At 44.8% G+C, this 23,767-nt stretch overlaps 1 protein-coding gene across 2 annotated transcripts in view; it reads left to right on the top strand.

The window, feature by feature from the left end:
* Window positions 1-23,767, top strand: part of MKLN1 (muskelin 1) — a 96,823-nt gene that overhangs the window by 14,801 nt on the left and 58,255 nt on the right. Inside the window, exons 2-6 of one of the 2 annotated variants that reach the window (XM_060685894.2) lie at window positions 2,584-2,653; window positions 10,679-10,821; window positions 12,511-12,599; window positions 19,832-19,941; window positions 20,685-20,877. In XM_060685894.2, coding sequence (XP_060541877.1) covers window positions 2,584-2,653; window positions 10,679-10,821; window positions 12,511-12,599; window positions 19,832-19,941; window positions 20,685-20,877 — 605 coding nt within the window. Of the gene's footprint in view, window positions 1-2,583; window positions 2,654-10,678; window positions 10,822-12,510; window positions 12,600-19,831; window positions 19,942-20,681; window positions 20,878-23,767 lie in introns of those variants that run through there. The other variant, XM_087873570.1, reaches the window with a different exon arrangement.

The raw sequence follows: 23,767 nt of genomic DNA, 5'->3' as shown, positions 1-23,767 counted from the left end.
CCCTCCCGAAAATAAGCCCTCCTCGAAAGTATTTAAACACAGAGCTGGAAATCAGGTAAGATGGCAAGAGGAGCCCCATCTTGCTCCACGCACCCCAAAATAATAAGACCTCCCTGAAAATAAGGCCAAGCGCTCGTTTTGGGGTTCAGTAAAATATAAGACAAGGTCTTATTTTCGGGGAAACACGGGTATATCTTTTCATGTGACAACACTGAAGAAATGACTACAATGTAGAGTAGTGAGTTTACAGCTGTTGTGGCCCATATGCGGCCTGTGCAGCTAGTAGCTGATTCAGACAGCGAGGAGGCTGGTGTGGTGCTGCGCCAGCAGCCTGTGCAGCTGGCACTTGAGTTGGACAATGAGGAGGCTGGAGAAGATGTGGTGCCAGCGGCGGGGATTCAGCCAGGGCCTTCAGAACCTCCAGAAGCTCCCATAAGTGAAGGGGAAGAAGAGGAGGAGCCTCTTCTCGATGCACGGGCGCGCAGAGCTACCAAAAGGCAGGAATGGCTCCTCAGGAGGAGGTCTCCTTGAGAGTAAGGCTTGGGCTAATTGGCCACTCCCTTAGCCTATTTAAGGAGGAACACCAACTGAAGCAATTTGTAGGGAACAACTTTAGTTCATTCTCCTTCGCGTCTGGATTCTCTGCAAATTGCTTCTGGGCTTTCTGCCAACCCTAGTAAGATTACGATTATTTATTCTTTGGATTCTTGTAGGCTGTTAAGAAAGTTAATTAACAGCCTTTGTTTGAAAAAGACTGATTTAATTTAATAAACTAAGGTTTGTACAGACTTTGCGTGTGCTGCGTTCTTTGGGGTCCGTAGCTGGGGCAGAACAACAGCTTGTATAACAGTGTAAATGTGCTGTCCCCTCAAAATAACACAACACACAGCCATTCATGTCTAAACTGGTGGCAACAAAAGGGAGTACACCCCTAAGTGATAATGTCCAAATGAGGCCCAAGTAGCCATTTCCCCTCCCTGGTGTCGTGTGATGCGTTAGTGTTACAAGGTCTTCAGGTGTGAAGGGGCAACTCTGTGCCCAAGAGGGTTAAGGCAGTGCTGGAAAATAATGGCGGAGACACAAAATATTGACACTTTGGGCCCCATTTGGCACATTTACACTGTTATACAAGCTGTATACTCACTACTTTACATTGTAGCCAAGTGTCATTTCTTCAGCGTTGTCACATGAAAAGATATACTTAAATATTTACAAAATGTGAGAGGGTGTACTCACTTCTGTTGTATACTGTATATTTGTCTTCATTCATTTAAAATCTCCTGTCCAAACATATTTAGCCCACCATGAACTGAATTGATTTGTGCGTGGAAAATCTTTTGTGGGTAAAAACTCAAAGCAAGCCTTCCTTTATCATACAGTCCCTATGCATGTATTTTATTTCACGCCTTTAAATAATATTTTTCTCAGAAGAGGGTTCTGACTTCCTTAGAAAGTAAACCGCGCAAATTTAGTCCCGGCAAACCTCTTTTTAATTCATACGGCTGTAAATTACTTTCATTTACAGTCCACAAGGCTTGATAAACAGTCTTTCTGAGGAAGGTTATTAAGACCCACCTATCTCACGTGGAACGCTGCCAAAGAGCTAATTGCCAGACGCAGGGCAAGGCCAAACTTGGCACAGAGTCACAAACAGAAATTTCAAATCTTGAATCGGCCAGATGAACGAATTGCTTCCTGCCAAAGCTCACGTCCCGTTCGCTTCTCTTTTATGTCTTATGGGAGGTGCCACTCATCTCCAAGCCTTACTCCCAAGTCAACCCTGTTTCCTTAATTGTTCCTATCTCCCGGCAGCTCTGCGCATGCGCACACGGGGAACAGGCTCACGCTGTTCTTCTGCCTTGCTGATGTCAGACTCCGGAGGCAGCAAAGAACTACCAGATGGCCTTGGCCCCCTCTCTGCCTCCGACTCAGAGCCATCGTCCGAGCCTTCCCCAGACTCCAGGACTGGCCCAAGTTCCTCCCCAACCTCCTCACTGCCTGACCTCTGCTGCCAGCTCTGCTGGCCGCTGGCAGGCCACAACAAAGAGGGCCCATAGGTTTTCCCCCTAGACTCGAAGGGATCCGTGGTGCAAAAATACTAGCAAAAGCATTCCTTTGCTAATGATCTCACAATAACTGTAACAAAATCCGCCAGATGACCTGCGGATTGTGGGGTAACATTTGCACTAACATCTAATCCGATCGAAAACATCCAGAAATCGCCTTGTGAAAAGTAACAGTTATCGTAATTGGGGGAAAAAAAACTTTTGCAAATCATCAGCATTTGTTGGAAACGTGTGTACAGTTGTAAGTGTGAAAAATGGTTGTAAGTCACATTTTTGAGTGCAGCTGTAACTTTGGTCACTAAATGAATGGTTGTAAGTTGAGGACTATCTGTTGATCAGGGTTTGAATCCCGACTTGAACCTAAGACTGGATATTTTCTAGCATATTTAATTATTGTCAGACAAATATGAAGAGGCAGTCTGCTTATGTTTTGTTGAAATGGGACTTTTGAAAACCATTACATATTGTTAACTTTTTTAATGTTTACATCTGTCTCTCTCTTTCTCTCTATTTCCAGGAATATTTTAGTAGACAAGCCCAACGATCAATCTTCACGGTGGTCTTCGGAAAGCAACTACCCCCCACAGGTGAGTTTTAATGGCGCCTCGGTGTTGGATCCTAATCACAGCCAACAAAAAGTCATTTTGATTAATCCGAATAAATCTTACAGTACATTGTATGACCCGTCTGTTTAGATAAACTAACAATTGGTACATTAAGCTTGGTATTAAACTTGTAAATGCCATTTAACTGTATTGTAGTGTGGCTTTTGATGCGTATCGTACAACTTCGTTGACAAAGTGGTCCAGGGGCCACCAGCCTTCTTCCATGCCAGAGGCACCATTGCAGGTTTGGGAATGGCGCTAAGGATGTCCAAAAAACGTAATTTAGATAATTGAAAATAGTCAAAATTACTTCGAAAGATCGTCTTGATATCGTGAGAGAATTTGGATAACGGGGATCTGTCTTATCCGTTATTGCCATGCGCTCAAAAGCTCGATCGGGCTTATTATCAGGGGATGTCTTATTTTGGGGGAAACAGGGTAGTAGAAACATTTAAAAAATGGAGGAGAGTAAACACCAGAATAAGAGAGTTGGAAGGGACCTTGGAGGTCCAACTAATCTGTCAGGTGGTATTCTTGATAAACATACCTTGCAGTAATTCATCTTTTTCATGGTCTTCACAGATTTAACTCTTTGTAATATGGTAGAATATTTCCAGGTTTTAATGTCTGATTGAATGGTATAGAGCGATGATGGCGAGCCAATGGCATGTGTGCCAGTGGTGGCACGCAGATCCCTCTCTGCTGCGACGCGCGCCGTTGTCCCAAGTCAGATCTCCGTGGCGTTTCTTTCGTGAGCTTCTGTTTCCCTGCAAACGACGAAACAGAAGCTCACGAAAGAAAAAGATCTTACCTCTTGCTGTGCTGCCGGTGATCGGATGCCCCGCCTCCCGCCGGCCAGCTGCTCTTCGGGTGCCTGCTGCGCATGTGCATATGTCTGTACATGCTCCAGTGCATTTCCACACATGCGCCTGTCCGTGCAGGCGTACGCAGATGTTCGCACACATCCGTGCATGTGTACATATCGACGAGTGCTTGCATTCGTGCGCTCGCACACACCTTTCAGTTTGGGTATGTGCGCGCGCGCAGTTTGGGCGCTCGGTGTCTAAAAGTTTCGCCATCACTAGTCTATATTTTGCTTGATTCTCATCCAAGTCACCCATTGCCCATGATTCTGAAAGGTAAAAGGACTAGCTACAGTAGTAAATTTCTTTCTCCAAGGTGGAATTTATTTATTTATTCAATTTCTATGACTGTCCACTTGCCATGTGATTCAGTCCTGCCTGGACTACTGCAATGCTCTCTACATGGGGCTCCCCTTGGGGTGCACCCGGAGGCTACAGTTAGTCCAGAATGCGGCCGCGTGGGGGATTATGGGAGCGACGGGGCGCTCACATATGACACCTCTCCTGCGCGAGCTGCACTGGCTTCCTGAGGTCTTCCAGGTGCGCTTCAAGATGTTGGTGACCACCTTTAAAGCGCTCCATGGCTTAGGGCCGGGTTATCTGCGAGACCGCCTTCTGCCGCCAATAGCCTCCCACCGACCGGTTCGCTCGCACAGAGAGGGCCTCCTCAGGGTGCCGTCGGCCAGACAGTGTTGGCTGGCGACCCCCAGGGGGAGAGCCTTCTCTGTGGCAGCACCCGCCCTCTGGAATGACCTACCCCCTGAGATACGCACGATATCAGACCTCCGGACTTTTCGTCGGGCCCTGAAAACACACCTATTCCATCTAGCTGGGCTGGCTTGATCCCATCCTCTCAGTTTTAATTGAATTTAGTTTTAATTGGGTTGTTTTTAATATCTTGGGCCGAAATTATTTAATTGTTTTTTAAATTGTTTTTAAATTTTATATGCAATGTTTTATCTTGGCTGTACACCGCCCTGAGTCCCGCAGGAGAAGGGCGGTATAGAAATAAAATTATAATAATAATAATAATTCATCTGGACATGAGGCTTAGAATTCTTTAAATAGATATTTTCCGGCATGTGCTTCTGTCAATCTGTTCAGTTCTGCATGCTTATTCCGGTCTGTACGATTGTCTTGATAGGATATATATCTTTGTCTCTGAGAACACGAAGCCAAAAGTTTGTTTCAGATTTTATTTTATTTATTTATTTTATTTTACATTATTTTACTTCATTTACATAATTTCATTTCATTTCATCTTATTTTATGTTTTATTATTTTATTTTATTTACATTATTTTGCTGTATTTACATTATTTTACTTCATTTCATTTCGTAATTTATTTTATTTACATTATTGTACTTTATTTCATTACATTTTATCTTATTTTATATTTTATTTCATTTCATGTTTTATATTTTATTTTATTCATTTATTTTTTATTAGCGTGCCATTATTATTTTTACAAATAACTCAAGGCTGCAAATATATCGAAGACATCTTTCTCCCCCTAGTTTCCTGACCACAACTCTGTGAGATGGGTTGGGCTGAGAGAGTCACCCAGGGTCGCCCAAAGTCACCCAGCCGGCTTTCATTCCTAAGGAGGAACAAGAACTCACCATCTCCTGGGGATTGACTCAAAGTCACCCAACTGGTTTTCATGCCTAAGGAGAAACTAGAACTCACCATCTCCTGGGAAGTGGCCCAAAGTGATCCAGCTGGCTTTCGTGCCTAAGGAGGAACTGGAACTCACCATCTCCTGGGAAGTGGCCCAAAGCCACCCAGCTGGCTTTCGTGCCTAAGGAGAAACTAGAACTCACCATCTCCTGGGGATTGGCCCAAAGCCACCCAGCTGGCTTTCGTGCCTAAGGAGGAACTGGAACTCACCATCTCCTGGGGATTGGCCCAAAGTCACCCAGCTGGCTTTCGTGCCTAAGGAGGAACTAGAACTCACCATCTCCTGGGAAGTGGCCCAAAGCCACCCAACTGGTTTTCATGCCTAAGGAGGAACTAGAACTCACCATCTTCTAGGGATTGGCCCAAAGTCACCCAGCTGGTTTTCATGCCTAAGGAGGAACTAGAACTCACCATCTCCTGGGGATTGGGCCAAAGTCACCCAGCTGGCTTTCGTGCCTAAGGAGGAACTAGAACTCACCATCTCCTGGGAAGTGGCCCAAAGCCACCCAACTGGTTTTCATGCCTAAGGAGGAACTAGAACTCACCATCTTCTGGGGATTGGCCCAAAGTCACCCAGCTGGTTTTCATGCCTAAGGAGAAACTAGAACTTACCATCTCCTGGGGATTGGCCCAAAATCACTCAACTGGTTTTCATGCCTAAGGAGGAACTAGAAATCACCATCTCCTGGGGATTGGCCCAAAGTCACCCAGCTGGCTTTCGTGCCTAAGGATAAACTAGAACTCACCATCTCCTGGGGATTGGCCCAAAGTCACTCAACTGATTTTCATGCCTAAGGAGGAACTAGAACTCACCATCTCCTGGGGATTGGCCCAAAGTCACTCAGCTGGCTTTCGTGCCTAAGGAGGAACTAGAACTCACCATCTCCTGGGAAGTGACCCAAAGTCACCCAGCCGGCTTTCATTCCTAAGGAGGAACTGGAACTCACCATCTCCTGGGGATTGGCTCAAAGTCATCCAACTGGTTTTCATGCCTAAGGAGGAACTGGAACTCACCATCTGGGGATTGGCCCAAAGTCACCCAGCTGGCTTTCGTGCCTAAGGAGGAACTAGAACTCACCATCTCCTGGGGATTGGGCCAAAGTCACCCAGCTGGCTTTCGTGCCTAAGGAGGAACTAGAACTTACCATCTCCTGGGGATTGGCCCAAAGTCACTCAACTGGTTTTCATGCCTAAGGAGGAACTAGAAATCACCATCTCCTGGGGATTGGCCCAAAGTCACCCAGCTGGCTTTCGTGCCTAAGGATAAACTAGAACTCACCATCTCCTGGGGATTGGCCCAAAGTCACTCAACTGATTTTCATGCCTAAGGAGGAACTAGAACTCACCATCTCCTGGGGATTGGCCCAAAGTCACCCAGCTGGCTTTCGTGCCTAAGGAGGAACTAGAACTCACCATCTCCTGGGAAGTGACCCAAAGTCACCCAGCCGGCTTTCATTCCTAAGGAGGAACTGGAACTCACCATCTCCTGGGGATTGGCTCAAAGTCATCCAACTGGTTTTCATGCCTAAGGAGGAACTGGAACTCACCATCTGGGGATTGGCCCAAAGTCACCCAGCTGGCTTTCGTGCCTAAGGAGAAACTAGAACTCATCATCTCCTGGGGATTGGGCCAAAGTCACCCAACTGGTTTTCATGCCTAACTGTTACCAGAAAGGTGGACAATTGGGTCAAAACTCACTTAGGTGTCTCACTTAGCAATGGAAATTTTGGGCTCGATTGTGGTTGTAAGTCGAGGACTATCGACATACAATAATAAATGAATAATAAAAGATAAATGCAGCAGAGTGGTGTGCTGGTCTAGAAGTGGAGCTCTGGCCTCACAATCAGGCTGTGAGTTTGATCCTAGGTAGAGACAGATATTTCTCTCTCTCGGCACAATGGGAATATATCTGCTGAACAAAACTCCGCACTGGCAATAGGAAGGGCATCTGGCCAGTAAACACTCAGCTCCATTCGGTTGCCCAGACTCCACCCCGCAAGGGATCATGGGGTTGTTAAATGAAGTTGATAACGATAAATGAAGCAATAATAAATGAATAATAGGGGAAATAGTGGCGTTTCTTTAGTTGGAGAGCAGTTTTAAAGTGATGGATTCCTTAGAGGGAAATGTCTATTGCCTTTTTCCTTTCTTTTGCCATCTGGAATCTCACGCTCCAGTGCGCACAAAATTCTAGACTGTTGGCAGAGGTGAAGGATGGAGGGGAAAAAAATGCCTCTGCTAACTTGAAATTTCAGTTAAAAATAACTGGCGAAGTCATCGTGTTCTGCTCTTCCTCCATGCGTTTACCAGATGGCCTTTTAATAATTCCTCTTGGCAGAAAGGATTCCATGCAATAGTTAGAAGTGTGATAATGAGGTATTGACATTGTCTCAAGACAATGTACAGCATTAAGCATTTTTATTTTCTCCTATCGGCCCAGAGCTCGAGAAATGTAGACCACGTAGACATTTTTGAGATGGATTGCAACTCTCAGTCTCCAGAGCGAGGAATTTCATACGTGTGTGGTTTTTTTTAAAAAAATGGGACTGTCAGGGCGTAATTGTCGAGCTACATACTAATACTAAGCATGCGTGGTTGAAGACAGAATATTTTATCTCAACTTGCAACCATTCATTTAGTGACCAAAGTTACAACGGCACTGAACAATGCGATTTACAATTGGTTTTTTTTTCTTTTGACTAGGTTTCTCCATGTCATATAATATACCCGTTGAATACCCGTTCTCCGCTACAAAATTAATGAGTAGTTACGATCTCCCTCAGCCTTGCCCCACAGAAGCCTCCCGTATTCTATCCCCTTCTCTCCCTCAGCCTTACCCCACAGAGGCAGGAAGGAGACAGGAAGAAGCCTGGCTGTGGCTTAGCTCAACTGTTCTGTATTAAAGCTACTTCCTGCTGTGAAAGTAAAACTGAAAGTGAAACTCCTCTCCTCTGCTTGTGTTTTGCATTTGGAACAGATTTCTTTTCAGGTGGAGAGGGGGAGTAGAACTCCTTAGCATCAGAGCGTGTTAATCGTAATATAGGAAATACTAATGCTCTGATGGTCATTTTGAAAAATCCTTTCTTAGTGAGCATCTACAAGCCAAGAGAAACATACATGGCAAATTTCAAGTTTGTAGGCTTTACGGTTCTGGAGATTTCAAGATGATGCGTGAGTGGCTTTCACGTTTATATCATCATCCAGTAGCCTTAGAAGGAACACTTGATTTCAATCTATATTCATTTTAAGAATTTTCTATATTAAAATATGAAACTGGTCTCAAAATTTCATCTTGCAATTTATTTTGAGTCTTTATGCAGCCTTTTATTTTATAGTACTTCAAGTCTTTACTATATTATCATATTTCTGCCCCCACAGTCCTGTCAAGCCAACCCACAGTAATTTGCAACCCAGCATTAAACAATTACATGCTCCGTTAATGAAACACAGCATCAAACCTATGCAATAAATAACAATAAAACCACAAGAAATCAGCGCCTCACAATGCGAAGTAAGTTTTGTTAACGAAGCTGAATGTGGAAGAAAATTTCACCTCACAGATTTTTAATTTGCCATCGGTTTACATTCAAGCATCAGGCCCTGTCAAAGTACAGTACGTTGGGCTTGTTCTTATTTTTATTCCCCCCTCTCCCGCTCTCTCTCCCCCCCTCTTTCTCCCTCTCCCTACCTACGGTATATCTATCTATCTATCTATCTATCTATCTATCTATCTATCTATCTATCTATCTATCTATCTATTTCCTACCTACCTACCTACCTACATCTACCTATCTATCTATCTATCTATCTGTCCATCCATCATCTATCTGTCTGTCTGTCTGTCTGTCTGTCTGTCTGTCTGTCTATCTATCTATCTCCTACCTACCTACCTACCTACCTACCTACCTACCTCTATCTATCTATCTATCTATCTATCTATCTATCTATCTATCCATCCATCATCTGTCTGTCTGTCTGTCTGTCTGTCTGTCTGTCTATCTATCTATCTCCTACCTACCTACCTACCTACCTACCCTACCTACCTACCTACCTCTATCTATCTATCTATCTATCTATCTATCTATCTATCTATCTGTCCATCCATCATCTGTCTGTCTGTCTGTCTGTCTGTCTGTCTGTCTGTCTATCTATCTATCTCCTACCTACCTACCTACCTACCTACCCTACCTACCTACCTACCTCTATCTATCTATCTATCTATCTATCTATCTATCTATCTATCTATCTATCTATCTATCTATCTCCTACCTACCTACCTACATCTATCTATCTATCTATCTATCTATCTATCTATCTATCTATCCATCCATCCATCCACCATCGTCTGTCTGTCTGTCTGTCTGTCTGTCTGTCTGTCTATCTATCTATCTATCTATCTATCTATCTATCTATCTATCTATCTATCTCCTACCTACCTACCTACATCTATCTATCTATCTATCTATCTATCTATCTATCTATCTATCTATCTATCCATCCATCCATCCATCCATCCATCTATCATGTATCTTATCTACCTCCCTCCCTCCCTCCCTCCCTCCCTCCCTCCCTCCCTCCATCCATCCATCCATCCATCCATCCATCTATCTATCTATCTATCTATCTATCTATCTTTCTATCTTTCTATCTTCTACCTACCTACCTACCTATATCATGTGTGTTTCTGTTTGTGAAAGTCTGTATATATAGAGGTCAATCTTCATCCACAATACAGCATACACAAAATTTAAAACACATACATTATAATGTTACAATAATATAAAGATTGGGAAATAAAACATAAACAAGCCATCCAACTAGATGAAAAGAAGTATATATTAAAACTGCATCAGCCTAATGACAATTTTCCCTAAAACGTGATGCGTGTGACATATTTTTGAAAATATATGTATGCTTCACACCTTCATGAGAGGCCAAGGAGGACCTGCTGCCAATTCCACACAGTAATTCTCCACACGGAGAATTATGTTATCCACCTATGCTTTTCTAAAGTGCTCTTTAATGTTTTGGGATTGATATCCGACAAAGGTAAGACCAAGACCCATATATATATAAAGAGTTTTTCTATCGAAGCACCTGGTCTACCCCAATATGGGAGGGAGCATCCTGCTTCCCTTTCACCTTTCAGCTTCAATCCAGGAGCCCTCAAGCAGTCACATTCACGACAAACCATTTTATACCAAATTTATATTTGCTGATAAAGAAATAAAGGGAGACTAGTATAGATCTATTTCAAGCTATTTAGCTCTCCTCAGCTAGCCATACCCTTACCTGGAGTTGAGCTTGGGCTGCCTGCATATTAGGCAGTTGTATTAACCTCTGAGCCACAAGTTCTCTTCCGTTTATCAGCTTGACCCAGGGTAGAGATTAAGTGTTTTTCTATCGAAGCACCTGGTCAACCCCAATATATATATTTACATGCCCATGTTTTCTTCTCTTCTAGTATTTGATCTTGAAACTTGAAAGGCCGTCGGTAGTGCAGAGCATCACATTCGGGAAATACGAAAAGACTCACGTCTGTAATTTAAAAAAGTTTAAAGTCTTTGGTGGAATGAATGAAGAAAACATGACTGATCTTTTATCAAGGTAGGATTGTGGTTTCCACGTCTTTTGGTGCCTATCATAATAACAAGACCAAGAAAGCTGAAAGTCTGGTTTTAATATTTTAAGGGGGGAATAAAAATCTCATTCCTTTGCCCCTTTCGGTATGGTTTATGTTTTCTTTTCTTTTTTTTTTTACAAGTCCTTGGTGGACCCAATACAGATAGTCATTCATTTAGTGACCGTTTGAAGTAACAATGGCACTGAAAAAAAATGGCCAGTTTTTGCACTTACGTTGCAGCATCCCCATAATCATGTGGTCAACATTTAAATGCTTGGCACCTGCCATGTATTTATGACACACAGGTCATATGATCACCTTTTGCTAACCTTCTGACAAGCAAAGTCAACAGGGAAGCCAGATTCCCCTTAACAGCCATGTTGCTAATTTAACAACTGCAGTGGTTCCCTTTGCTGTGGCAAGAAAGATTGTAAAATGAGTCAGACCTCGCTTAACAACCATCTCGTTTAGCTGTGGAAATTTTGAGCTCTATTCTGGTTGTAAGTCGAAGGAATGTACCTTATAAATAGCAGGGACCACAAACCAAGGGTTTTTTTTTTTTTTTGTTGCTTGGCTTTTAGATAATTTGTGAACACCCCAAGATTGATGATGAGATTTTGCGTAAGAGAACTGAAATATTTCTATTACTTTTTTTTTTTTTTTAAATTTGATTTACATGCCGCCCTTCTCCGGAGACTCAGGGCGGCTTACAATGTGCTCAGCAATAGCCTTCATCCTTTTGTATATTTATACAAAGTCAGCTTATTGCCCCCACAACTGGGTCCTCAATTTACCTACCTTAGAAAGGATGGAAGGCTGAGTCAACCTTGAGCCTTGGTGAGATTCGAACCTGCAGTAATTGCAGGCAGCTGGTCTTAATAACCAGCTTAATAACAGGGTGCCTTAGACCACTTTTAGGTTCTGTTGCACGTTTTCAAAGCACCGTAGAATTATTTTAGATAGAGATTAAAAAATGCTTCCAAATTGATCAATCAATTGTCAAATTAAATCTTTAAGTATGCAGATTGATTTTTGATATATTGACTCTCCAAGATGTTCAAACCTGACATGCTAACTTAAAATGTAGGAGAAATGATGTACAGAAAAGAAAATTTGCCTAGTCAGGATTATTGGTGACGGCCTTCTGGCCCTTATTTATTTATTTATTTATTTATTTATTTATTTATTTATTTATTTATTTATTTATTTATTTATTTATTTATTTATTTATTTATTTATTTATTTATTTATTTATTGGTTCGATTTATATGCCGCCCTTCTCCGGAGACTCAGGGCGGCTTACAATGCGTTAAGCAATAGCCTTCATACTTTTGTATATACCTGCTTAGTAGGGCTTTTGCCCCCGCCCCCAAGCGGTGTTCTTTTTTATACAAAGTCAGTTTATTGCCCCCACAAACCGGGTCCTCATTTTACCTACCTGGAAAAGATGGAAGGCTGAGTCAACCTTGAGCCTGGTGAGATTTGAACTTGCAGTAATTGCAGGCAGCTGGTGTCACTTAACAGTGCTTTAGTCTGCTGCGCTACCAAGGCTCTTGGCCTTAATGGCCTTTTGTAGCTGCCAGCTTATCGTATATAAAACCTGTCTACTAATTCACTTCAAATTCTAGGTCACCTTGAATAACCTTTCATGCTTTGTTTTTTTTTCTTCACAGCGGCTTAAAGAATGACTATAACAAAGAAACATTTACTTTGAAGCACAAAATCGATGAGCAGATGTTCCCTTGTCGATTTATTAAAATAGGTAAATCTGTCATTATTTTCTTGCTTTTTTTTTAGTGTTTCCATCTCTAATTCTTGCTCCCCGTTTCTCAACCACCTTGGTGTCAGTAGTGAAATATCAGGCCCACTCATGAAGGTGTAGTTAATCTGATTGATTATTACTTATGCCTACAGTATGTACAGGAATATTCTCAACTAATGTTAGCGCTATTTTGGTGCTAGGTAAGGGCTGATGGAATTCAAGGGCAGCTGGATTTAGCTTGTTATTGGTTACGTACAGTTTCTAGGCTGATCCCTCTTTTAACTCCACCACCCAGATTCTGCCACATCCTTCTCCTCCACTTTGTAGCTTTAAGATGGATTTGTAAAAGCTAGTTGGGGAACGCTGGTGTTGAAGTCTACCCATCTTAAAGTCATGATGATTGGGAAAAAACCACTCTTGCTTGTTATATTGTTGTGCTCCCTGCAGTTTTTAAGACTCGGTCCCTTTCTCTCTTGACAAATTGCTGTGGGGCATTGACTGGGAGCATCTTGCTGATCATTTGCTGAGTCCTAGTGGACAACCATTTAAATAGGAGCCAGCTGTGTGCAATAGCTGCCAAAAAAGCCAACACAGTCCTAGGCTGCATAAACAGAGGGATAGAATCAAGATCATGTGAAATGTTCATACCACTTTATAATGCCTTGGTAAGGCCACACTTGGAATATGGCATCCAGTTTTGGTCGCCACGATGTAAAAAACATGTGGCGACTCTGGAAAGAGTGCAGAAAAGAACAACAAAGGTGATTAAGGGACTGGAGGCTAAAACATGTGAACAACGGTTGCAGAAACTGGGTTATGTCTAGTTTAATGAAAAGAAGGACTAGGGGAGACATGATAGCTGTGTTCCAATATCTCAGGGGCTGCCACAAAGAAGAGGGAGTCAAACTATTCTTCAAAGCACCTGAGGGTTGGACAAGAAGCAATGGGTGGAAACTAATCAAGGAGAGAAGCAACCTGGAATTCAGGAGACATTTCCTGACAGTGAGAACAATTAATCAGTGGAACTCCTTGCCTCCAGAAGTTGTGAATGCTCCAACACTGGGAGTTTTTAAGAAGATGTTGGATAACCATTTGTCTTGAAGTGGTGTAGGGTTTCCTGCCTAAGCAGGGGGTTGGACTAGAAGTCCTCCCAAGGTCCTTTCTAGCTCTTCTCTTCTCTTCTCTTCTCTTCTCTTCTCTTCTCTTCTCTTCTCTTCTCTTCTATTCTATTCTATTCTATTCTATTCTATTTCAATGGAGAGATTTCTTGATTATTCTGATTGTTAGTTGCCTTCAGCATAAAAAGGAGTATTAGTAAAAGTATCCCTTGAGGAACTCGTACCACAGGAAGAGCCAATTAGGTGTAGTGGTTAAGGTGCTATCCTAAAAACCAGGAGATGGTGAGTTTTAGTCCCACTTTAGGCATGAAAACCAGCTGGGTGACTTTGGGCCAACCACCAGGAGACGGTGAGTTCTAGCCCTATCTTAGACATGAAAGCCACCTGGATGACTTTGGGCCATTCACTAGGAAACTCTGAGTTCTAGTTCTGCCTTTACCATCAAAGCCAGCTGGGTGACTTTGGATCAGTCAATCTTTCCCACCTCTTATTGTTTATTGTTTTTGGGAAAAGAGGAAGAGGAAGAAGTATTAGATACGTTCGCTGCCTTGAGTTACTTATAAAGTAATAAGGGTGGGATAAAAATCAAATAAATTAATAATGTAAATTTAAGCCCCTGGGACATTCTTTCTCAGTCTTTATCCTCTAGATGGGATGTAATAAAACTGCCATGTTGGCAGGAATTTCTAATTTACCCAACATGATCCTCGGTTGCATAAGTTCTTTTAACATTTGTATGTAAAAACTTAAAAAATATTTATTCCCCCAGGACTGTTTAGAAAGTGGGGTTGTTTTGTTTTTTTTTAAAAAAATAACTATTTTTACACACAAAGAGTTAGAAAATAAAAAGGAAACACTCTCTAAACAGCCACCGAAAATTGAAAAAAAGGGGAAAATAAATATTTTAACGTCTTTTGAGAAACTGCCTGGATCCTTAAGATCAGCAGAAACCCTGGTGCTTAATATACAGGGAGGAGGCTCTTTGGAGCCGGCTTTTAGGAAAATGCTAAAATCGCATCTCTTCCACCACGAACGGTTTGTTGGTTTTAATTGTGTTGCTTTTATTGTCATCTTCAGCATTTTGTTTGGGGCAGGATGGTGGCATACCTACGTCAGCAGAAACAGGGCATATTCATTTAATTAAATATGACACCTTTTGTTGTTAGTTGCGAAGTCGTGTCTGACCCATTGCAACTTCATGGACAACATTCCTCCAAGCCTTCCTGTCCTCTACCATCCTCTGGAGTCCATTGAAGCTCACACCGACTGCTTCAGTGACTCCATCCGGCCACCTCCTTCTCTGCCGTCCCCTTCTTCTTTTGCCCTCCATCGTTCCCAGCATTAGGCTCTTCTCCAGGGAGTCCTTCCTTCTCATTAGGTGGCCAAAGGATTTGAGTTTCCTCTTCAGGATCTGGCCTTCTAAAGAGCAGTCAGGGTTGATCTCCTCTAGGACTGACCGGTTGGATCGCCTTGCAGTCCAAGGGACTCACAAAAGTCTTCTCCAGCACCAGAGTTCAAAGGCCTCCATTCTTTGGCGCTCAGCCTTCCTTATGGTCCAACTTTCACAGCCATCCATTGCAACTGGGAAAACCTTGACTATACGCTCTTTTGTTGGCAGGGTGATGTCTCTGCTTTTTAGTATGCTGTCTAGATTTGCCATGGCTTTCCTCCCCGGGAGCAAGCGTCTTTTAATTTCTTGGCTGCAGTCCCCATCTGCGGTGATCTTGGAGCCCAGGAAAATAAAATCTGTCACTATCTCCATTTCTTCCCCATCTATTTGCCAGGTGTCTTCATATCTATATGACACTTGAAGAACTATTATTCCCTTCGTTTCCAAATAATGCCCCTAACTTGCGATAGATGTGCAAGATCTTTAGAGTAGGGGTCCCCAACCCCCGTCCCCTCTCGGGCTGCGGACCATTACTTGCCTGTTAGGAACCGGGTCTCACAGCTGGAGGTGAGTGAGGGCATATGTGTACAATCCAGGTTGCACACTCTTCCTCTACTACACCCCCCGCCCCCCAATCCGGGGTAAAATTGTCTTCCACGAAACCTGGTCCCCGGTGCTGGAAAGGTTGGGGACCCCCGGTTTAGAGTAACACGCTTAACGTGTTAAAGATAAAACATCGGTAGACAACTCCAGTTTGCACAACCATCTCAAGGAAGTCACACATTCTTGTTGGCGCCCCCCCCCCCCCGGGAGGGGCATCTTAAAGGGAAAAGGGCAGTGAATCTCTGTGTTGGAAATGTTGTGATGGAAGCTTAGGCAGTTGTCTCTGGGTGGCTGGAACTTGGATTTGTTTGAATAAAGCCCAGGCATCCGAGTTTGTTTTGCACCCCGATTGTTGGGTGGTCCTGTCTGTTAAGCTGGGAGACCGGGGGGGGGGGGAGGTATGCTTCATCCTCCGCTAATATATCTGAGTTGCATCTGTTTGGGGTTAAGGCCATTGGCGTGACAGGTTTTGGAATCCCGCTCATCCCCTTGTGCTGTATCGCGGCTCTTGGGCTCTTCGCCCGCTGCTTCTGTTTTTTATTTTGGAATGTTTATGTCTTCTGCCTTCCGATGCTTTCTGGTCTGACGGAGGCTGAAGAAGAGATTGGAGGGTTCTGTTGAGAACAAAATGCCACACGTTCGGCAGGAGCAGGAGCTTATCGAAATAATGGGAGTGTTGATATGAATAGCCCTGCTCCTTCTCCTCCTTCCTCTTCACTTTCCCTTTCTCCTTCCTTGTTTTTTCTCCTTTCCTCCCTCTTTTCCTCCTCCTTTTCCTTCCTTCCTTCCTCCCCCCTCCCTCTTTTCTTTTCTTCCTCTTTTCCTTCCTTCCTCCCTCCCTCCCTCCCTCTTTTTCTTCCTCTTTTCCTTCCTTCCTTCCTCCCTCCCTCCCTCTTTTCCTTTCTTCCTCTTTTCCTTCCTCCCTCCCTCCCTCTTTTCCTCCCTCCCTCCCTTTCTCCCTTCCTTCCTTCCTCTCTCTTTTCCTTCCTTCCTCCCTTCCTTCATTCCTCCCTCCCTGTTTTTGCTCATTCATTAGAGAACTGTGTTTGACTGTTTGCCCTCCGTGTGTTGGAATTCTAGTGTTCTGACAAGCAGAATAAAGATATTTATGAGATAAAAGTCCTCCTATTACAAGTTAGTAGAAAACGGAGACTGTGAGTTCTAGTCCTAGTCCTAGTCCAACCTTAGACATGAAACCTGACTCAGTGACTTTGGGCTAATCAGCAGAGGACGGTGAGTTCTCGTCCCGCCTTGGTCCTCTTTCGTTAGCTGTTTCCCAGGGGCTGATTCCCTCTTGAGTAGTCAGAGGAAGCTGTACTTCGTTACCAAGAGGGAAGAAACTGTCACAGTGCAAAAGCTTGTTTTGTATTTCAAACCTGGTTGGTCTGATGGGAGGCATTTTTTTTAAAAAAAACCTGCTTTCTGTTCTTTGCTCTCTGAAATTGATGTGGCTGCAAAGGGTGACTGGCTGTGGATTTATTTATTTATTTATTTATTTATTTATTTATTTATTTATTTATTTATTTATTGCTCTAGGCGAAGCTGAACATATAAGCTGAGATTTTTTAAAACTTTTTTTTTTTTACTTTTTGCCGTAATGTGGTAATAATTTAACTGTTGGCCCGAATGTTCCAGTAGTTAGCTTCCTTCCTTCCTTCCTTCCTTCCTTCCTTCCTTCCTTCCTTCCTTCCTTCCTTCCTTCCTCCCTCCCCCTCTCCCTCCTTCCCTCTCTTTCTTTCTTTTCCTTCCTTCCTTCCTTCCTCCCCCCTCCCTCCCCCTCTCATCCATCCATCCAATCTTTTCTATACATCCATTACTTATCTCCCATCCCATCCCTCCCTCCATCCATCCAATCTTATCTATCCATCCATTGCCTACCTAATCTCCCATCCCATCCATCCATCCATCCATCCATCCAATCTTATCTATCCATGCATTACCTATGTAATCTCCCATCCACCCACCCATCCATCCATCCATCCATCCAATCTTATCTATCCATCCATTACCTATCATAAGCTTCAGTGTTCTGGTGGTTATCATTGCCCAGTTCCCAACTGGGAACTGGGCCAAATTCAGCCTTTGCCCGTGTCCCTTTCCTTCAACACACAACCACAATGCTTCATTCGCAGCGATCGAAGGGATGGTGTCAGGAACGCAATTGCTTCTCTATAAAAATCATCTGTCTATATTGCCTTCACACCGATTTGCGTAACACATGGCGTTGAGACGTTCCCCCTGTGTGATGACTCCCATTATTTCAGATTTCTCCTGCCTGAGAAGCACAGCTGTATAAGCAGTGGCATGATTTGAAATGCTCTTGGCATTCATTAGGCTTTATTTCTGTTGCGGTGAGGAACTCTGTGTTTTGATGCTAAAGGGCAACCCCCCTCAAATGCTTTTGAAATAACAAGCTCTAATGGAAGGCATTTTAATTCTCTGGCAAAGCTGGCCCTTGTCGTTAGAAAGTCCCCGTATTTTAATTTGCTCTTTGTTCTTAGGAAGTCAGGATGTTGCAGATTCCTCTCCTCTTTCCTTGATCTTAGCAGCAATAGCAATATCACTTAGACTTATATACCGCTTCTCAGTGCTTTACAGCCTTCTCTAAGCGGTTTACAGAGTTGGCCTATTGCCCCCAACAATCTGGGTCCTCATTTTACCCACCTCGGAAGGATGGAAGGCTGAGTCAACCTTGACCTTGGTGAGCTTTGAACTGCCAAATTGCAGGCAGCCAGCAGTCAGCAGAAGTAGCCTGCAGTATTGTACTCTAACCACTACGCCACCATATCTTGCAATACTTATGGAAAGGAGATTACCGTATTTTTCGGAGTATAAGACGCACCTACCTTTTTTGGTGAGGAAAACCAGAAAAAGAAGTCGGAAGTCGGCAAACAGGCCATTTCTGGACTCCAGGGGGGTGGGGGAAAGCCGTTTTCACCCTCCCCAGGCTCCTAGAAAGGCTCTGGAGCCTAGGGAGAGTGAAAAATGGGCCGTTTCCCCCCCCAGTCCCTCTGGAGGCAGGAAACAGCCTGTTTCCCTACTTCCGGTGGGCCCAGAAGGCCTGAAAATCAGCGCGCACCAGAGCTGAGCGCGTGTGCCCACTGATATGGCTCTATGTGCCACCTGTGGCACGCATGGCATAGGTTCGCTGTCACGGCCCTATAACATTTCAGACAAATGGTTATCCCATCTCTTCTTAAAAATTTCCAGTGTTGGAGCACTCATTGTCAGGTTTCGATGTCATCTCAAATAAATTGCACTCCCAAACAATTAATCTTTGCTAAGATATTCCATTTATTGAGTACGACAGATCTGGCCCCGACTTCGTCGTAGCCGATACTAACCCTCTGACCCCCAAACCCTTCCCTTTCCGTTCCCCAATTCTCATCTTCTCATTGGCCATCTTCCAAGTCAGTCTCCCCGGCTTCTGACCTCACCCCACAGGAATGTTCTCCCCTCCCCTCCCATCTCCTAGGGGATATTATCTACAGAGAAAATAAGTAGGTGAAAAGTCAAGCCTCGTCTTTTTATGGCAGCATCAGAATGCTGACATCCATACCTTCTGGTGGCAAGCTGTTCCACTGATTAATTGCTCTCATCGTTAGGAAATTTTTCCTTGGTTCTAGGTTGCTTTTCTCCTTGGTTGGTTTCAAACCATTGTTTCTTGTCTTGCCTTTTAATGCTTTGGAAAATAGTTTGACCCCCCTCCCCCTTTCTTGTGGAAGCCACTTAGATATTGGAAGACTGCTATCGTGTCATCCCCTAGTCCTTCTTTTCATTAAACTAGACAAACTCAATTCTTGAAACCGTTCTTCGTATGCTTTAGCCTCCAGTCCCCTAATCATTTTTTGTTCTTCAAGGAACTCTTCTAAAGACACTGCTGGATTTGGAATCTTATTCCCAGAATGAAAAAATTGCAAAAGCAAAGTATAGAAAGGCAGCAAATTCTATTATTCTGATAATCACATCCTCAAACTTTGTCCTATGTTCTTGAACGGACTGGAGCTGTGAAGTTGCCTAGGAGGCATCGTGACAGAGAATAGCAGGGCAAGAATATCTGTAGTCAGCAGGAATTCATATTTCAGGGCGATGTAATTTCTTGGTCCTTCTTCTTTTTTTAGTTCCGCTCCTGTCCTGGGGTCCCAGCTTCAATTTTAGCATCTGGTATGTTGAACTCAACGGTATTGATGATCCAGATGTGGTACAGCCCTGTCTCAATTGGTACAGCAAGGTAGGATTGTAACCTGTGTCTGAAGCAGCTCCAGATAGGTGGATGTTGTGTATGAGAGAGGGACGAAAGGAGGGAGGCTGGGGGAGAGAGAGAGCGAGACAGAGGGAGAGGGAGGGAGAGAAAGAGGGAGGAAAGGGAGAGAGGAAAGAAGGTTGGGAGAGAGGGAGGTAGAGAGAAGGAGGGAGAGGGGGGTTAAAAGAATGGGAGGCTGGGAGGGAGGGGGAGGGAGGGAGGCTGGAGGGAGAGAGAAAGAGAAAGTGGGAGGGAGGGAAAGAGGGAGGGAGGGGAGAGAGGAAAGAAGGTTGGAAGGGAGGGAGAAGGTGGTTAAGAGAATGGGAGGCTGGGAGGGAAAAAAGGGAGGGAGGAGGGAGGGAGAGGGAGGTTAAGCGAATGGGAGGCTGGGAGGGAAAGAGAGAGGGAGGTTAAGAGAGGGAGGCTGGGGGGAGAGAGGGAAGAAGGGGAGAGGGAGGAAGGGGAGAGAGGGAAGGAGGTTAAGAGAGAGGGAGGGGGAGAGAGGGAGGCAAGAAGAGTTGTAAAATGGGGCAGAACTCACTCAACAACTCTTAGCAGCATAAATTTTGGGTTCAATTGCAGTCGTACATCGAGGACTACCTGTATATCATTCTGCTAAGCCTGTCCTTCCGAGGATTTTGATTTTCCTGTGACCTAAGCTTTGCTCTTGCAAGGCCACCTGCGGGACCCTCTTCGGTGCTGTTCTCATAGGTTTTCTTGTGTTCCAGTAGTACCGTGAACAGGAAGCCATTCGCCTCTGCTTGAAGCACTTTCGTCAACACAATTACACGGAGGCGTTCGAGTCCCTACAGAAGAAAACCAAGATTGCCCTGGAACACCCCATGCTGACCGACCTTCACGAGAAACTGGTCCTGAAGGGAGACTTCAACGCGTGCGAAGAGTTGATAGAAAAAGCTGTGAATGGTGAGTTCCCAAAGGGTTGTGTCACAACTGCCATCCTGCTCCAGCCCTCCTTCGCTAGATGCTGTTATGGTCCGCCGGCAGCTTGCAGAGCTGGCAGCAGAGTCGGACAGTGAGGAGTCTGGGGAGGAACATGGGCCAGTCCTGGAGTCTGGGGAAGGCTCGGATGAGGGCTCTGCGTCGGAGGCAGAGATGGGGACAGGGCCACCTGGGAGTTATATGCAGACTCTGGAGCCTCCTGAGTCTGACATCAGCGAGGCAGAAGAACAGGGGGAGCCTGCTCCCAGTGCGCATATGCGCAGAGCTGCCAGAAGGCAAGAACAGTTAAGACAAAAGGGGCGACTCGGGAGTAAGGCTTGGAGATGATTGGCCCCTCCCAAAAGACATAAAGGAGGAGCAAAGGCACGTGAGTCTTTGCAGGAAGCAACTTTGTTCATGCTGGTCGATTTAAATTCTGAAGCTCTGTTTTGACTCTGTGTTCCGTGTGGCCTTGCAAAGCTAATTGGCAATTAGGTCTTTGGCAGCGTGTCAAGGGAGATAAAGGTGGGTGCTTATCAGCCTTATTCCGAAGGACTGTGGCAGACTTCTGTCGGACTATTCACAGACTGCTTGGGACTCATTATGGGCTGTGAACGAACGTAATTCACAGCCGGTGAAATAAAAAGAGGGGACTAAGCGTGTGATTGTTACTGTCTCAGGAAGCCTTGGTCAAAACAGATGCCAGCCTGCCATAAACTATGGGTGGGGTGGGAGTTGGGGAAGGGGGGAAACAGAAATTACCCATCGTGCTGTCCTGAGATGTAGGTTCACCATCCCAAGGTGAAACGGGACAACTTACCACAGCCAACTCGCCATGGCCTGCTTGCCACGGGACAGATCGCTGCGGAACAATTCAATTTAGCAATAGCCATAGCACTTAGACTTATATACCGCTTCACATGCTTCACAGCTCTCTCTAAGCGGTTTACAGAATCGGCCTATTGTTCCCAGCAGTTTGGGTCCTCATTTTACCAACCTCGGAAGGATGAAAGGTTGAGTAGATCTTGAGCCAGTCAGGATCGAACCGCCGGCAGTTGGCAGAATTAAGCCTGCAATATTGCCTTCTAATCACTGTGCCACCACAGATAGATGGATGATAGCAGTAGCAATGGCACTTATATACCGCTTCACAGTTCTTTTACAGTCCTCTCTAAGCGGTTTACAGAGTCAGCCTATTGCACCCGACAATCTGGATCCTCACTTTACCGACCTTGGAAGGATGGAATGCTGAGTCTACCTTGAGCCGGTGAGAATCGAATTGCTGGCAGCCGGCAGAAGTAGCCTGCAGTACTGCATTCTAACCACTGCGCTACCACGGCTCATTTAATTATTTAAAATAATTTTAAAAATTATTTAAAGTTTGGCCATTCGCATTTTATTTTGTCCCCTTCTTTGGCATCCTTTCTCTAATGATTCTATTGGATCTGGGGGTCTCCAACCCCCAATCCGTGGACCCACATCGGACAGGGCATGCCGGCAAACCAGCAACCGGTCCATGCAAACAAGCAAAGTCCCATCTGAGGGATGCAGGCAGCACACAAAACCACACCCCCTCCGGTCCACGGAAGAACCCCTCTCCACGGAACCGGTCCCTGGTGCCCAAAAGATTGGAGCCTCACTGTGTTAGACTTGTTTATTCAATATTAGTGTAATTCTTGTTTCGCGGCGAATTGGCCATGGCAAGTTGTCCTGCTGTGAGTTGGCCGCAGCAACTGCGGTGAGTTGGTTGTGGCCGGTTCACCAGGGTGAGTTGTCATAGACCTATCCCAAGGCCACAGGTTTAAGAATGGAAGGTGAAGACTCACCATTTAACCCACCGTTGCAGGAATAGTTACCAGAACAACTTCTTTGAATGTGAATGGACAATCGGGAGGTAACAGGGAAGGAAGATGAACTGGGCAATATTCGCGCGCAAAACCTCAGTTCTGGCTTTGCTTCGTTGTAACCACTTGGCTTCTAGTAAAACTCATCTTTTCGCTACAAACGGAATCGAAATGGGAGAGCAAACTGGGGCAGGGCTGACAGTTTGGGAGGAAGGCCAGAGGCATTTCTGACGGTCTAGAGCTGTGATGGTGAACCTATGGCATGGGTGCCACAGATGGCACGCGGAGCCATATCTGTGGGCACGTGAGCGTTTCCGTAGCTCAGCTCCAGCGTGTCGGCCAGCTGATTTTTGGGCCTTCCGGGCCCACTGAAGTCGGGAAACAGGCCATCTCCGGCCTCCGGAGGACCTGGGGTGGTGGGGGAGGCTGTTTTCACCCTCCCCAGGCTCCAAGGAAGCCTCTGGAGTCTGGGAAGGGCGAAAAACGGGCCTACCGGGCCCACTGTTAACCTTTTTGCCGTCACGTGCCAAAAGTGGGGGTAGCGGGGCGGGGGTGTCGCGTGCTCATGTGCAGGGTGTGTATGGGGGCATTGAATTATGGGAGTGGGCACGCACATGTGCGACCCCCCTCCCCCGCTCCCCGCGCTTTTGGCACGCGATAGCAAAAAGGTTAAGCCATCACTGGTCTAGAGTTAGGAAGCTGATGAATTCGTGGCTTTTTGTTTTTTGTTTTAAAGCTCCAAGTATTTTGGGAATGTGGAGATAATTCTGGGAATTGCAACCTCAGGGCATCTGGTGGGTGATCTGTTGGGGAAGGCTGCCGCCTTTAGCCTGTGATTTGTGTTATGTCGTAACTGTTTGGCTTCGTTCTAACTCTCGGCGTTGCTATTGTTTTCCGCACCGCGGGTGGCTGACAAGTCCAAACAGAGTGCAAAGCTTCCTGTTTATTTTGCATTCACTTCTCACGTTGCTCGAGGACCTTTCTCTATGATCCTAGAGCCGGCTGGGTTGTCATTTTCATCTCCTGAAAAA

This window comes from Pantherophis guttatus, chromosome 7 (genome assembly GCF_059756535.1).
Source record: "Pantherophis guttatus breed Tessera chromosome 7, ASM5975653v1, whole genome shotgun sequence".
Classification (NCBI taxonomy): domain Eukaryota; kingdom Metazoa; phylum Chordata; class Lepidosauria; order Squamata; family Colubridae; genus Pantherophis; species Pantherophis guttatus.
This window is presented reverse-complemented; position numbering and strand designations above follow the sequence as displayed.